The 16,790-nt window shown below is 41.6% G+C and overlaps 1 protein-coding gene across 4 annotated transcripts; it reads left to right on the top strand.

The window, feature by feature from the left end:
• The first annotated feature begins 980 nt into the window (after positions 1-980).
• Positions 981-16,173, top strand: LOC148047004 (uncharacterized). 4 transcript variants are annotated; one of them, XM_087711180.1, is made up of 2 exons: positions 981-1,018; positions 11,589-16,173. In XM_087711180.1, the coding sequence occupies exon 2, from the start codon at positions 11,794-11,796 to the stop codon at positions 13,900-13,902; it is 2,109 nt and encodes a 702-aa protein (XP_087567306.1). In that variant the 5' UTR covers positions 981-1,018; positions 11,589-11,793; the 3' UTR covers positions 13,903-16,173. The 4 variants fall into 4 exon arrangements, 3 of the variants coding, with proteins under 3 accessions (XP_087567306.1, XP_087567305.1, XP_087567307.1); XM_087711179.1 differs by lacking the exon at positions 981-1,018 and adding an exon at positions 1,085-1,150; XR_015696100.1 differs by lacking the exon at positions 981-1,018 and having other exon boundaries at positions 11,696-14,755; positions 15,188-16,173.
• Positions 16,174-16,790: the final 617 nt, after the last annotated feature.

Genomic DNA, 16,790 nt, shown 5'->3' with positions numbered 1-16,790 from the left:
GGGTTTCTTTGCAACCCTCCAAGTGTTTCAAACCGTAAATTTGTGAACATGTTTAAGCATTCCAGATTGGGCTAAAGTTCATCTCTGAGTTTTTGTACATTTTGTATCATGATACAAAAAAGGTGTTGAAACTAGAAAAGGATGCTGGGAAGAGCAAAAAATATAAGTAGGGCAATGGGGGCTACAGCATCCCGCTGTTCCATGGATGCACGCAGGGCTTTCGTGGAGCCTGGGGAGGGCGAAATCAGTTGCCACAGGTTCCCCATCACGGGCATAGGATCTCTTGCTGGGGGGAGAGGGATTGTTGAGTTTGAGCACCTCCAGGTTCCTTTCCAAGTCTGTTACTCTGTCGGCTTTCACACCTGTGGCTTGGAAAGTGTTACACACCCACCAGTCATTCCCATCAATGCCCAGAATGTGACAAACTATTTGAGACACCAGAAGAGGCACACGGGGCAAACCACGATGAAAGCAAAGCCCATGGAATGTTCTTTGATGCCCAGAGATGCACCAAAGTCCCTCGGGAATAGGGCGGCATACAAGTATAATAAACAAAAACACACAATAAGGGAAACATGTCGCCCATTTTCTACAATTGGCAAAAGCATCACATCCAACCTCTGATCCACCTGTCTCATCCACTTGCAGTTTCGATGCTGCATTTCCCCACAACCCACCCGGAAAGAGGCGCCCCCGAGTGGAGACGGAGCTCCTTGGGAAGGGATGAAAGGCAGGAAATTAAACTTTCGCCCTTTGCACCTGGTGGGAGGAGGAGGGGGGGTTCCTTCCACCTCCACGGGGCCGCCTCTGCTGCAAGGAGACCCGCCGGCGGGCAATGAATGGATGTAGGGCTTGGCTGACTTCCAGGGCTGGAAGGGAAATAGGGGCTAGAGCGACTCCCCCACTCTGCAAGGGAGGAATGGGGACCGGAAAAGGCGGGAAAAGAAGCGTCCGTGGATCCTCTCTAGGAGCCTGCTCTCGGTCTCCCTCTCCACCTTGGATGGGAGCTGAATTTCGGGTAGTTTTGCTGCCTTTTTCCCCATTTGCGGCATTTTGGGCGGCTGTGCAACTTCTGGGCCTCCGCTCCGGGGAGGTGGGGCTCCCGCTCTCCCTCGGGCTGCCAGGAGGGCTTCTCCCCGCCAGGAGGAAGGTAGCCCCGAATCGGTGCCAGGAGGAAGGTGCGGGTGGATCCTGGGCTGGACGGGGAGCCTCTGGGCAAAGGCGGGGGGAGAGCCTCACCCCACGGAGGGAAAGGGGGCTTCTCCAAGGGTTATTAAGGGGGGGGGATTATTGGGTGGCTGAAAGAAATACCCGCCCTTCTCTCTTCAATGGGAGTTGGAGGGTTTTTCTTTAGGGGAAGAAAAAGAGTTCAAATGGCTTGAATTGAGTTGACTTGAGTTCACTTTCTTTCGCCTTTATTTAAATGGTAGAGAATGCATATTCTTTGCTTTTTTTAAAGAAATACTTTCAAACATACAAAATACACACAAACAAAACTTAGACATAAACTACATTTACACAATATATTGGAATTTCATTTTCCATCTTATAGCAGTTTCAAATCGGTACAATTCTCCTTATGTTATGTCCCCTTCTAATATGTTTAAGTTTCACCTTTTTTAACCCTCTTATTTTACTTATCGATCTGATATATTGGGTGATTACCTCTAGTAAATTTAAAGTCTCTTGAGTGCACATGTACAGTATATGTTAAGTTGGAGTTTGGAGTTTATTCTATTTGTAGGCCGCCCTATTCCCCGAAGGGACTCAGGGCAGCTGAACAAAGCCAAGGGAGGGGAAATTACAAAAAGTAAGACAAAGACAATCAGACAATACGAACAATTTAAAAGCACAACAGACACAGCAAATTCGAGGGGGGGGGGGAACTCAACCCCAGGCTTGCTGGGACAGCCAGGTCTTCACGGCGGTCCGGAAGGCCTGAAGGGTGGAGAGGGTCTGAATCTCCACGGGGAGCTCGTTCCAAAGGGCCGGGGCAGCCACAGAGAAGGCCCTCCGAGTAGTCGCCAGCCGACATTGGCTGGCAGATGGAATATGGAGAAGGCCTAATCTATGGGATCGAATGGGTCTGTGGGAGGTAATCGGCAGAAGGCGGTCTCTCAAGTACCCTCCTTAATCCTCCTTAAATTCTATTTTTGGGTTTTATTGGCTTCTTTCATTGACCTTTGTTTCTTTCCTATCTCCACCTATACCATTTTTCCCATATCTGATAATATTCTGTCCCTTCTTTTCCCTGAATTTCTTTTGTTAATTTGTCCATTTCGGCACAGTCCATAACCTTTCTTATTATTTCGTCTTCGCTTGTATCAATGTATTTGTCCATTTCTGAGCAAAGGCAATTCTCACCTCCATAATTATGTGTAGAATTAAATACTACTCTTTTTTATATTTGGTTGTCATTATTCCTAATAAAAATACTTCTGCTTTCCAATCAATTTTGAGTCCTGTTATCAATTCTAACCAATTTTTAATCTTTTCCCCATACTTTTTGGCTTCCTCACACGTCCACAATATGTGATTATATGTTCCATGTGCTATTTCACATTTCCAACATTTTGGTGATATACATGCTGAGATTTTTGCTAACCTTGCTGGTGGTAGGTGTCATCTGTAAAACATTTTGTACCAGTTTTCCTTGTATGCAACCGATAGTGTCATTTTTAAATTTGTCCCCCCAAATTCTCTCCATTTATCTAATCCAATATTATAGCCAAAGTTCTGGGCCCTTCTTACCATTTGTTCCTTCACTATTTCTTCTTCCATTTTATATTTCAGAAGAAATTTATATATTACAGTACAATAGCAGAGTTGGAAGGGACCTTGGAGGTCTTCTAGTCCAACCCCCTGCTTAGGCAGGAAACCCTATACAGTTTCAGACAAATGGCTATCCAACAACTTCTTAAAGACTTGCAGTGCTGGGGCATTCACAACCTCTGGAGGCAAGCTGTTCCACTGATTAATTGTTCTAACTGTCAGGAAATTTCTCCTCAGTTCTAAGTTGCTTCTCTCCTTCATTAGTTTCCATCCATTGCTTCTTGTTCTACCCTCAGGTGCCTTGGGGAATAGTTTGACTCCCTCTTCTTTGTGGCAACCCTTGAGATATTGGAACACTGTTATCATGTCTGCCCTAGTCCTTCTTTCTATTTAACTAAACATACCCAGTTCCTGCAACCGTTCTTCATATATTTTAGTCTCCAGTCCCCTAATCATCTTTGTTGCTCTTCTCTGCACATTTTCTAGAGTCTCCACATCTTTTCTACATCGTGGTGACCAAAACTGAATGCCGTATTCCAAGTGTGGCCTTACCAAGGGATTATAAAGTGGTATAGGTGGCGCAGTGGTTAAATGCAGCACTGCAGGCTACTGCTAGATCAGCAGGTCAGCGGTTCAAATCTCACCGGCTCAGGGTTGACTCAGCCTTCCATCCTCCCGAGGTGGGTAAAATGAGGACCCAGATTGTTGGGGGCAATATGCTGACTCTCTGTAAACCGCTTAGAGAGGCCTGAAAGGCCTATGAAGCGGTATATAAGTCTACTACTATTGCTATTGTATTAACAGTTCACGTGATCTTGATTCTATCCCTCTGTTTATGCATCCTAGAACTGTGTTGGCTTTTTTGGCAGCTGCTGCACACTCCTGGCTCATATTTCAATGGTTGTCTACTAGGACTCCAAGATCCCTTTCACAGTTACTACTGTTGAGTAAGGTACCACCTATACTATACCCGTGCATTTCGTTTTTGTTGCTTAAATGTAGAATCTTACTCTTTTCACCATTGAATTTCATTTTATTAGATAGTACCCAATGTTCAAGTTTGTCAAGATCCTTCTGTGTCTTAAGCATATCTTCTGGAGTGTTGGCTATTCCTGCCACCTTGGTGTCATCTGCAAATTTGATGAGTTCGCCATTTATTCCCTCATCCAAATCATTGATAAAGATGTTGAAGAGTACTGGGCCCAAAACAGAGCCTTGGGGTACTCCACTGCATACTTCCCTCCATGAAGATGCAGTTCCATTGAGGACTACACGTTGAGTGCGGTGGTCAGCCAGTTAGAAATCCATCTGGTGGTGATGCTGTCTAACCCACATTCTTCTACTTTATCTAGTAGTAGGTTATGGTCTACCTTATCAAATGCCTTACTGAAGTCCAAGTAAACTATATCGACGGTCCACTGATTTTGTCACATTATCAAAGAATGCAATAAGATTAGTCTGGCATGACCTGTTTTTGACAAACCCATGTTAGCTTTTGGCTATTACTTTGTTTACTTCTAGGTGTTCGCTAATTTGTTGCTTTTCGAGAATCTTTCCTGGTATTAAGGTCAGGCTGATAGGTCTGTAGTTTCCTGGATATATTTTTTTTTCCTTTTTTGAAGATGGGAACCACATCAACTCTTTTCCAGTCCTCTGGCAGTTCCCCAGTGCTCCAGGATCTCTGAAAGATATAGTTCAGTGGTTCTGAGATCTCGTCTGCCAGTTCCTTCAGAACCCTGGGGTGTAATCCATCCGGTCCTGGTGATTTGAACTCGTTTAGGGTAGACAGTTGCTCACTTAACATTTTCTTCCCTATTTCAACTTGTGTTCCTAATCTGAATTTTTGTAATGCTATTTTTGATAGGTTGGACTGTTTTATCCCTTTGTGTAAAGACAGATGCAAAACATGAGTTAAATAGTTCTGCTTTCTCCCTGTTGCTTGTCACCTTCTTGCCACTTTCTCCCAGCAATGGACCAATTGTTTTCTTAACTTTTTTCTTGTTTTTAACATGTTGGAAGAAGCTTTTTTTTGTTATTTTTTACTTTTGTGGCAAGCCTTTCTTCATTGTGAGCCTTAGCTTTCCTCACTTCATCTTTACATGCTCGGGCTATTTGCTGATATTCTGCCTTAGTTATGTCCCCCCCTCTTTCCACTTTTTATACTTATCTTTTTTGTCTTTCAATTTGTCAGAGAGTTCTTTATGCAGCCATGCTGGTTTCTTTTGGGAGCTGTTATTTTTCTTCTTCATTGGTATTGTGCTAGACTGGGCTTTTGTAATCTCAGTTTTCAAAATTTCCCAAAGCTTCTTGATTTTTTTCCCCCTTGAGGATTCTCATCCATGAATTTTTTTCCCAAGCTCTCTCTAACTTTATTGAAATTAGCTCTCTTAAAGTCCAAGACTATAGTTTCACTTTGTTCTACTACTTGGTTTCCGTAATGTTGAATTCCAATATTGCATGGTCACTTGCCCCCAGGGTTCCTGTGGCTTCAACACCTTCTATCATTTCCTCTCTGTTAGTGAGAATTAAGTCCAATATGGCTGATCCCCTTGTTCCGTTCTCTACTTTTTGGGAAACAAAGTTGTCTGCTAGGTTTGTTAGGAATCTGTTGGATCTTCCACTTGGTGCAGAGTTTGTTTCCCAGTTGATGTCAGGGTAGTTAAAATCCCCCACTACTATTGTGGTGTGCTTCCTACATACCTTAGTTAGCTGACTAGCAAAAGTTCATCTACTTCCTCTGCTTGGTTGGGTGGCCTGTAGTATAGATATATTATTATATAGATATATTCTCCCTATCATCTTTCTTTCTGTACTTTGAATTATTTTGTCTAATTTGTGTGGTTCCATTTGGATGTCGTATAATTTACTATCGTTATTGTGTTTAGCTTTGATTTGCAAGTAGGTTAGCCAGTCAACTTTCATGTTTTGTTCTGCCAATTATTTGATTGTTTTTAAATTTCTCTGTCCATTAATTAAGTCTCTGTATCTTATCATTTTATTCATATATATAAAATTAGGGTATGTCATACTTTCTGTCGGGGATAGTCAATTCGGGATTTTCACATAGTGGTTTTTTAAAATTTTGAGCCAGTTTTGCAATAGCGCATTTCTAACGTGGCGTGACAAAACCGCGCTCGTCAAAATAGCGGTGACAAAACCGTGTCACTAAAACCGCGACGTCATCACCGCAGCGACAACAGCGCGGCAACAGAAGGGCGTTTTAAAACAGTGCGGCGACAGAAAGCTGATTTAAATTAAGGTAAGGGTTAGGATTAGGTTTAGGGGTTTGGTTTAGGGTTAGGTTTAGGATTAGGTTTAGGGGTTTGGTTTAGGGTTAGGTTTAGGGTTAGGTTAGGGTTAGGATTAGGTTTAGGGTTAGGTGTAGGGTTAGGGTTAGGGTGCTGAGCGCTTCGGAAGGTGTGGATTTGCCCTGGTTATGTCATCGCGCTAGGGTCGCCTTTTTCCTTAGCGCTTCGGACGGCGCGGATTTGCCCTCCGCGCTTATGTCGGCGCGGATAAGGGCTTCACGGTTTTGTCGGTGAACCCATTTCTAATTAGATATTTTTGAAAGTATTTGAGTGTTTTGTTTTTACCATTCCATAGGAACATGTGCCAACCTACCAGCAGATTGTGACCTTCTAAGGTCAAGATTCTTTTATTTTTTAACTCCATCCAGTCCTTCAAGCATGTTAGTGTTACTGCTTGTGCATATAATTCCCAGTCTGGTAATGCTAAGCCTCCTCTCTCCTTGTTATCTTGCATTGACTTTAGTTTAATCCTCGCTTTTCGTCCTTGCCAGATGAACCTAGATGTTAGTTTGTTTAATTCCTGGAAGAAAATTTTACCAGGATTTATAGGTGCGCCTTGCAACAAAAATAAAATTCCTGATAAAATATTCATTTTAACTGTGGCTATAAGCTCCATGAGTGATAACTAAATACTTTTCCAACTTTCTAAAACTTTCTTTATTTGTGTCATTAGCTTATTATAATTATTGTCTTTAATTATAGAACACTTTGCCAACATCCAAACCCCCAAGTATTTCACTTTTTTAATTGTTTGCATTTTAGTCACTCCAATTCCTCTTCTTGCTTTTTTGTCATATTCTTAGTTTTCATTTTTGTTTTGCTTTTATTAATTTTTAATCCTGCCACCTCCCCATATTCTAATTTTTGAATTAATTTCAGACGAGATTCTAATGAATCCTCTAAAACAAATACTAATTCATCAGTGTAAGCTTGGGTCTTATATTCTTCATTTTTAAGTCTTAAACCTTTTATTCCCTGGTCCTTCCTAATTTCATTTAACAATATTTCCAAAGTTAATATAAACAGCAAAGGAGAGAGGGGGCATCCCTGTCTAATTCCCTTTTTTATTTCAATCTCATCTGTTAGGTCTCCGTTCATCAGAACTTTGACTGTCTGGGTATTATGTAGTTTTTCTATCATTTTTGTAAATTTTTCTCCAAATTTCATCCTATCTAATTGAGTTGTTATAAACTTCCAGATTACGTTGTCGAATGTTTTTTGTATATCAAGAAAAACCAGCACCAATTGCTTTTCCAGATGCACCTCATAATATTCTAATATATCTAGGATGACTCTGATGATTATTTTTAAGGTGTCTGTGATGTAAAAATCCATTTTGATCTGAATGTATTCATTCTTTAGCACTTGTTTAATTCTTCCTGCCATAATTGCTGCAAATAATTTATAATCGGAATTCAATAGTGAAATTGGTTTATAGTTTTGAATTTCTTGTAAGTTAGCTGCTTCTTTACGGATGACCAATATTGCTTCCATCCATGATTCAAGCATCTTGGCTTTTCTAAAACTTAATTAAACATTTCCAATCCTACTTCTTCCAATATTATTTGATTATATTTGTATAACTCCACCAGGATTCTGCCTGGTCCTGGGGTTTTATTCTTCTTCTGATTTTTCAGGACTAATTCTACTTCTGATGTCGTTATTGGCCTGTTTATTGCCCCCCCCCCCCCTTTGTTCTTTTGAGATTGGATTTATCTTTTCTTGGTTTAAATATTGTTTTACCTTAGTTTCTTCCGTACTATCTTGCACGTATAATTTTGTGAAATATTTTGGAATAATTTGCCTCTTTTCTTCCGATTTATGTTGAATATTTCCTTTGTCATTTTTTAGTTGATATATCATTCTTTTTCTCTTTCATTTTTCAATCTGTATGCCAGCCATCGTCCAGGTTTGTTGGCTGGTTCAAAGTAATTTTTTTTGACCACTTAAATTTTCTGTGCTAATTCTTTTTGGGTTATTAAATTGATCTTATGTTTTATCACCCCCTTTTTTGTTTTTTAATTTTATTCTTTGGGTCTTTCTGTAATTCAGCCTCAGCTTCACTAAGTTCTTTTTGCATACGTTTTTGTTGATCTTTTTTTTCCTGTTTTTTCTTGCTATGTAGGCGATCGTGAGGCTTGCTATTGCTATTGCTTATGTATGCTTTCATGGTATCCCAGAGATTTTGCATTGAGGTGTCTTCTTTTTTGTTCGTTCTAAGAAATAATTTTATTTCTTTCTCTAGCATTTGAGTGTATTCTGTTTCTTTTACGATATCGGGTTCATCATCCATCTTTTTCTTCTTTTTTGGCCTTTCCATTTTAATTTTATTTGGTTATGATCCGCCCACTTATTTGTTTCAATTTTAATTTCCTCTAATTGGTCACATAGTCCAAATGATGTCTATTCTCGACCAAGACTGATGCGGGTTTGAATAGAAGATATACTGCTTTCTTGTTTTGTGCATTTCTCTCCAAGTATTGTGTAGTTTATATTCTATGGCCATCTCGGAATAGGATTTAGATAATCGGTTTTTTTGTCTTTTTTTTTTTTTTTTAACTTTCATAGTTCATCTTTTTATCCAATATTGCATTATAATCCCCAATTAAATATTTTCATAGTCTAATTCATTTATTTTATTGTGCAATTTCCTATAAAATTCCTCTTGTTTCTGATTTGGTGCATATATCACTATTAATAAGATCCCGGTTTTTGTGTTGTTTCTAATTCAATCATTAGAATCCTGGCTTCTTCGCTGGAGTAGGCTAATTTGGACTTTATTTTTTCTTTGGGATAGGTTGCTATCCCTCTTTTTTCTTGTTTGCCAATGCTGTATATAATTTTCCACATTTTGTGTTTTCCAGTAAGTTAATATGTTCCCTTTTAATGTGCACTTCCTGTATACAGGTTATGTCTGCCTTCAGTTTCCTAAGTTTATTAAACATCTGTGCACTTTTCTTGGGCAAAGGGGGGGAAGCCTCGGACCAGAGACGGAAAGGAGGCTTTTCCTTGAAGGGCTTCGGGGGGGGGGGATTATTGGGTGAATGAAAGAAATACCCATCCTTCTCTCTTCAATGAAGGGTGGAGGGTTTTTGTTTAGCGGAAGAAAAAGGTTCAAATTTTTTGAATTGAGATGAATGTTTTCCCACGGAGAAAAGATCCACTTTATCTCGACCCATTCCAGTCCGGCTTCAGGCCTGGTTACAGCACAGAAACCGCTTTGGTCGCATTGACCGATGACCTCTGGAGAGCCAGGGATGGAGGCCACGCCTCCATCCTGGTTCTCCTTGACCTCTCAGCGGCTTTCGATACCATCGACCATGGTATCCTTCTGCGACGACTGCGGGAGGTGGGGGTGGGAGGCACTGTTTTGCAGTGGTTCTCTTACCTCTCGGACAGGTCGCAGTCGGTGTTAGTTGGAGGGCAGAGATAGACCCCTAGGCCCCTAACATATGGGGTGCCGCAGGGTTCGGTCTTATCCCCCCTACTATTTAACATCTACATGAAACCGCTGGGTGAGATCATTCGGCGGCACGGGATAAGATACCATTAATATGCGGACGATACCCAGTTGTATCTGTCCACCCCGTGCCAACTCAATGAAGCGGTGGACGTGATGAACCGGGGCCTTGAAGCTGTTAGGGACTGGATGAGGGCTAACAAGCTTGTGCTCAACCCGGAAAAGACCGAGTGGCTGTTGTGTTTCCCTCCCACTAATTTGGCAAGTGTTCCATCTCTCAGGCTGGGGGGTCAAATATTACACCCCTCAGACAGGGTTCGCAACTTGGGAGTCCTCCTGGACCCACAGCTGACCTTTGACCACCATTTGTCGGCTGTGACCAGGGGGGCATTTGCCCAGGTTCGCCTGGTGCGCCAGTTGCGACCCTACCTGAACCAGGAGGCCCTCACAACAGTCACTCGTGCCCTTGTGACCTCTAGGCTGGAATACTGCAACGTGCTCTACATGGGGCTGCCCTTGAAGAGCATCCGGCGACTTCAGCTAGTCCAGAATGCGGCCGCGCGAGCGATTGTGGGTGCACCTCGGTTCACCCACATAACACCTATCCTCCGCGAGCTGCGCTGGCTACCTGTCAATCTCCGGGTGCACTTCAAGGTGCTACTTGCCACCTATAAAGCCCTTCATGGTAGTGGATCTGGATACTTGAGAGACCGCCTCCTGCCAATTACCTCCTCGCGACCAATTAGATCACATAGATTAGGCCTCCTCCGGATTCCATTTTCCAGTCAGTGTCGACTGGCAACCACGCGGAGGAGAGCCTTCTCGGTTGTAGCTCCGACCCTTTGGAACGATCTCCCCGTGGAGATTCGTACCCTCACCACCCTCCAGACCTTCCACGCAGCCCTTAAAATCTGGCTATCCCGTCAGGCCTGGGGCTAAAGATTGTAATCCATCCCCACCCGAATGGTATGAATGTTGTGTTCTTTTTAATTATGTATTGTGCTTATGTGTCATTGTTTGTATCCCCTTTCCCTATGAGTTGTAAGCCGCCCTGTCCCCCCAGGGAAAAGGGCGGCCTATAAATAAACTTTCCAATTTCCAATTTTGTTTTTGCCTTTATTTAAATGATAGTGAATGAATATTGTTTGCTTTTTTCCTACTGTTTTAATTGTTTACATTTGTTTCTAGAAAGCTGAGCAGAATCTGAAAAAAATCATTACTTTCCCAGTTTTGCTCGAAGAGCTGTGTTTTTAATATTCTTTCAAGGATCTTCCCAGATACTGATGTTGGGCTGAATGGTTTGTAGTTTCCAGGGACTCTCCCCCCCACTTTTTTTTGAAAATGGAACCACATTGGTTCTTTCCAGATTCATTGTTGTCTTATTGATCTCCAGGTGCAGGAGAAAAAAAAGGTTTCCTTCTAAAAGTGTTAGGCTTCCATCAGTCTTCCTTTTTAGGTCCATATATACTAGTGTCAATTTTTTTAATGGGAACTGTTTCTTCCCTGTTGTGTTCAAACTGCATTGCTGGCCCCAATCAATGTATTTGCATCCTCCCTTATCTATAAAGCAACAATAGGAAACCATTCTAGGTGGGAAACATATTCAATCTGTGCTGGCCCAAAGAACAGGGTCTATGAATACCTACATGGGTTGTACTCTGTACACAATTAGCTCTACTTGGAACATATAAATCCTATGAGGGATCTTTTCAGTTTCTCTCACATCATATAGTATCATCTCTCCCACCCAAACTGAGCAAAAGGAAAAGGCAGGGATCATCCCCAGTTCAGGCAGGCAAATGGGGGCAACAGGGATTCTGTCAGCCATCCCCCTCATCATATGAAGAAAAGGGGAGGGGAGGTCAGCTCCACAGGGGGCATCCCACCATGGCTTTCATTCTGAGGTGAGTGGGGGGAATAGAGACTTTGAGGACCCCAGTGTTCATATAGGGGGGGGGGCTGTCTCCCAGCTATGGTTTGGGCTATTTGGAGAGCTGAAGAAAATAAATCTTCCTCTCTGCTTCACTTCTTTTTTCTTCAACCTGCAGGTGCCACCAGGAAAACCTTTGCACAAAGTTCTGCTTGCAGGATCCAATCTGGGTCAGTCACCAGGACCAGAGGTTTGGTCTTCTCAGCTTTTGGACTCATGCTGGAGCCCCTCCTCCTGCCCATCTTCCAACCTTTTGGCCAAAGTTCTGCTTGTTCGAATTTCCTTCAATAGAAAGTCGTGGAAGTGAGCAGCTCCTGGAGACTATGCAGAGGGGGAAACACTTTGGCCAAAGTTCCCCCCAGAGGAATCATGAGAGAGACTCCAAATGCTCCGATTGTGGGAAATCCTTTGCTTACCGTTCCCTCTTTTTGATCCACCGGAAACTGCACACGGGGAATGGATCTCAACTGTGTTTCCTTTGTGGGAAATCCTTTCTTGGAGTGTGGAGCTTTGCCAAACATCTCCGGAGCCACCCTGGACTGAAGCCTTACAAATGCGGAGAGTGCGGGGAGCGTTTTGCTAAAGGCTCGGACCTTGGAGCCCATCAGCGAATCCACCAGGGAAAGAGATCTCAGGAGTCCTGGAAGCGCTGGGGAAGATTTCCTGAGAGACGGCATCAATGTGTGCAATGTGGGCTGTGCTTTTCCCAAACCTCGCAGCTGCTTAACCATCAGCAAATCCACATGGCAGGGAAACCTTATCAATGTCTGAAGTGTGGGAAATCTTTCCATTATGAACAATTGTTTAGAAGACATGAGAAAATTCACACAGCGCAGAGTCCTTATAAATGCCTAGAATGTGGAAAGTGTTTCACTCAGAACTCATCTCTTTGCCAACATAATAAAATACATACAAAGGACGAAAGCAAAACGTGCCTAGAATGTGGGAAATCATTTTCCAGCAAATCATGTCTGCTGAAACATCAGAGAATTCACACTGGGGAGAAATCCCACAAATGCCAAGAATGTGGGAGATGTTTTGGCAGAAAGTCAAACCTAATTCGACATCAGAGACTTCACACTGGGGATAGACCCTATAAATGCTCAAAGTGTGAGAAAAGATTTGTGGAGTCTGCTGAACTTCGTAGACACCAAAGAACACACTGGGGAAAAAAACTATATAAATGTAAATCACACCTAATTCGACATCAGAGAATTCACACTGGGGAAATACCCCATCAGTGCCCAAAATGTGGGAGATGTTTTGGCTATAAATCATGTCTAATCAGACATCAGAGACTTCACACAGGAGAAAGACCCCATCAGTGCCCAGAATGTGGGAGATGTTTTGGCAGAAAGTCTCACCTAATTCGACATCACAAACTTCACACTGAAGAAAAACCCTATCAATGCCCAGAATGTGAGAAAAGATTTGTCAATTCTTCTCGCCTTCAGAGACACCAAAAGACGCACAGGAGAGAAAAGCTATACAAATGTAAGGATTGTGATAAATGTTTTTTTAAAATGTCATATCTTTCTCAACATCAGAGTATCCATACAGGGGTGAAGCCCTACATGTGCATTGAGTGTGGAACATTTTTTCGTACAATACAAATCCTTAGAAATCATGTGAATGTTCACAGAGGAGAAAAATTATTCAAATGTTTAGAATGTGGGAAAGCATTTGGTCGTTCATCATCTCTTAGAATTCACTGCCAATCCCACACGGGTGAGAAATGCCACAAATGCTCAGTGTGTGAGAAATCTTTTACCCGTAAAGATACACTTTGGATGCATCAGAGAAGCCACTTAGAGAAGCAATATAAATGTCCAGAGTGTGAGAAATCTTTTCGTTGCAAATATTATCTTAGAAAACATGAGAGGATTCACAAAGGAGAGAAGCCTTCCAAGCCTGTGCAAAAAAATGAAAAGTGCCCAGAATGTGGGAGATGTTTTAACACAAAGTCACAGCTAAATCAACATCGGAGAGTTCACACTGGAGAAAGACCCCATCAATGCCCAGAATGTGGGAGATGTTTTGCCAGCAAATCATGCCTGCGGAAACATCAGAGAATTCACACCGGAGAAAGACCCCATCAATGCCCAGACTGTGGAAGATGTTTTGTTCAGAAGGGACACCTAATTCGACATCAGAAACTTCACACTGGAGACAGACCCTATCAATGCTCAGAATGTGAGAAAGGTTTTGTGGATTCTGCTGGACTTCGGAGACATCAGAAGAAGCACACAGGAGAGAGGCCCTATAAATGTGGGGAATGTGGCAAAGGTTTTCTTAGAGCAACACAGCTTCAGGTTCATCAGAGAACCCACACGGGGGAGAAGCCATACCCGTGTATGGAGTGTGGGAAAGGTTTTTCCCGAAAAGAACACCTTGGAAGGCATCAAAAGGTCCATTCACAAGTGAAGCCATAGAGATGCAATGAGTGTGGTAATGTTTTGCTCAAAAGGGAGACATGAGAAAAATGACATGGAAAAAGCCGTAATAGGCCTTGATAGTAGAACAGTTTTTCATAATTCTTCAACTCTTAGAAGTCATATAAGAGTCCATAAATGCGACAAAAATTAGGAACTCTCAGATTGTGAGAGAGCATTTTCTTGTCAATTGTCTCTTAAAAACCACATTCTATTCCATGTAGCAAAAGATACAGTTTAAATGTTTGAAGTGAGATGTATGTTTGCCTGGAAAAATACTCTTTCAGCATCAGCAATTCTTACTGGAAGGAAACTTTTATCAGGGCTTAGAATGTGAAGATATTTATCTGATCATCAGATCTTCAGATGCACATGAAAAATCCACACAGGAGGAAAACCTTATAGCTGGGAATCTGATTCAGGGACTGAAAGGGCTGTGATCTCTCCCCGATCTGGCCAAAGGCAAGCCTCCCTATAGGATGACAGCTCATTCTGAGGGGAAATGGAGTTCTCCGCCACCCACATGGGGATAAAGACGCGCCTGACACCACCCCAATGCAGAGGTTAATGGTGTAACTCCCAGCTGTACTCACAAACTTGCAATCCAGAAAATACCAATAATTTTGAAGGTTTTTGAAATCCAACTGGAGCGCTTAATGACACATCTGTCCTCATTGAGCGACTGAGTCAAAAGCTGGGTCTGCCTAGTGACAAGGGCATGGCTTAACAGTCTTATCAGACTCAGTCCAATCAATGAGCGGATGATGTCAAACCAGTCTGGATGTTACTTCCCACACTATGGAGAAAAATAAAATCATAGAATATGTATCCTAGAGCACAACAGAAACCTGAGGTAAGAAGAACTTTGCTGATAGTTTTGTCGTAATTTTAAAAGCCTTTTGGAAGAAATCAAAATATTAATGGAAACATTAGCAGATTTTACTGCATTAGCTGGTTTTAAAATCAATAGCTAATAGACAAAGAACTTGACCAAAATAGGAAAATGGAACACCAAATATAATTGATGAGGAAAAGTGATTTAAATGATACAAAAGCAAGACATTTTGGTATTATTACAAAAAATACAAATTCTGTGTCAAAATAATTATGATAAGGCATAGGATCAAATGGAAAAGGTTGTGTTAAGATGGAAAAAATACAATTGTCATTGATTATAGAAGTACTATAAAAATGACTTTTAAAAAAAAAATTATAAATAAAAAGAACAAAAAGTACGTTTATCATTATAAACCTGTATAAACCCCAGAAATTTCATTTCTTTCAGGTACAAGGAAATGCAAGAGTGGTTTCCATGTAGGAGGAAATCTAGACAGTTTTCTTTACCCAAAGCAGTCAATTTTCCCATCCATTCTTCCATTCTAAGTATATATGAGTCCCTCCATCTCTGTGTGAAGAGAGCTTTGCAGCTGTGGTCAGATAGAAAAAAAAGTTCCAAGGTTCCTTCACTCTAGCCATCTATCAAATCTAGAAGAAAAGCTGCTGGTTCAAGTAAATTCGGGAAAGCCTGTTCAGGCTCCTAAGATAAATCCCTCATGGAAATTGCCTTCTCTTTTCATTGCAACCGCCTGACAGGGCAGGCCCATCTTCCTCTGCCCACCCAGCTCCCTCTCCCCGACATTCTGATGGTCTCCCATTCAGAAGAGAAGAGCATGATTTGAGGCTTGGATGGCATGTTTTTTTATGATACAATAAAGGTAATGTAGACTTTTAAAAACCATGTTTGAAGTGCTTTATGGAAAGGGTCCACAACGCCTTTGTGATTCTTGGCACAAAACAGAGAGAAGGTGAAGTCGAGAGATCAACTCCTGAGGTTTTTACTGTTTCATAATTTTAGAGTTAAAAGAAAGATTTAAAATAGGCAAAATGACATTTGGAATTGAACAACAGACTGTCAGAAAGAAATTGAAACTAAACTATGCAAATGATGGACATGTCATTTACTTGGTATGGTAGTGTTCTTCAAAATTAACGTTCAACAACTGCCACATTCTTCCTATCCTCGTTTTGTCCAACTTTCTCTTCCAAAAAAAGTCAGAGCATATATCATGTCTACCAACATTGTGAATTTAAGATGCTGTCCCTACAGCCTTTATCAACAAAGTAAGAATTCCAGAACTCTTCTGGGTTTTCCTTTGTGATTCAGCCTCTCTTGAAAAGCTGATATCTGTCTTGACACCGATACCATTTTTCTTTCCAACGCAGGTAAGGCAAAGTCACATTAAATGTGTGTCCCACCTCTGGTGTTTCTTTGCAACCTCCAAGTGTTTCAAACCGTTTATTCGTGAAGTTGTTTAAACATTCCAGATTTGGGCTACAGTTCATCTTTGTGGTATTGTACCTTTTGTATCACGGTACAAAGATGTTAAGACCAGTAAAGATGCAAGGAAGAACAAGAAAGATAAGTAGGGGACTGGAGGCTACAACATAAGATGAAAGGTTGCAAGTATTGGTTATGTCGAGTTGAACAAAAAACGTGAGAGCAAATAACATGTCTACCAACATTCTGAATTTAAGATGCTGTCCCTACAGCCTTTATCAACAAAGTAAGAATTCCAGAACTCTTCTGGGTTTCCCTTCATGATTCAGCCTCTCTTGAAGACCTGATATCCGTCTTGACCCCAATATCATTTTTCTTTCCAAAACAGGCAAGGCAAAGTCTCATTAAAATCAGCTCCTATTCCCTGGGGTTTCTTTGCAACCCTCCAAGTCTTTCAAACCATTTACTCATGAACACCTTTAAACATTCCAGATTGGGCTAAAGTTCAACTCTGGTTTTTATACATTTTGTATCTCGATACAGAAAAGATGTTGTTTCCTGATGCCCCAAAGGGCACAATAGGGGAAAATTCCAAGTTTCCCCAAACTTC

The sequence above is a fragment of the Thamnophis sirtalis genome, unplaced genomic scaffold (genome assembly GCF_051295495.1).
Source record: "Thamnophis sirtalis isolate CommonGarterSnake01/CBP01778 unplaced genomic scaffold, rThaSir2_p1.2 scaffold_3, whole genome shotgun sequence".
NCBI lineage: Eukaryota > Metazoa > Chordata > Lepidosauria > Squamata > Natricidae > Thamnophis > Thamnophis sirtalis.
This window is presented reverse-complemented; position numbering and strand designations above follow the sequence as displayed.

Coding starts and splice junctions, on each gene's coding strand:
- LOC148047004 (XM_087711180.1), top strand. CDS start 11,794: ATGCAGAGGGGGAAACACTTTGGCCAAAGTTCCCCCCAGAGGAATCAT.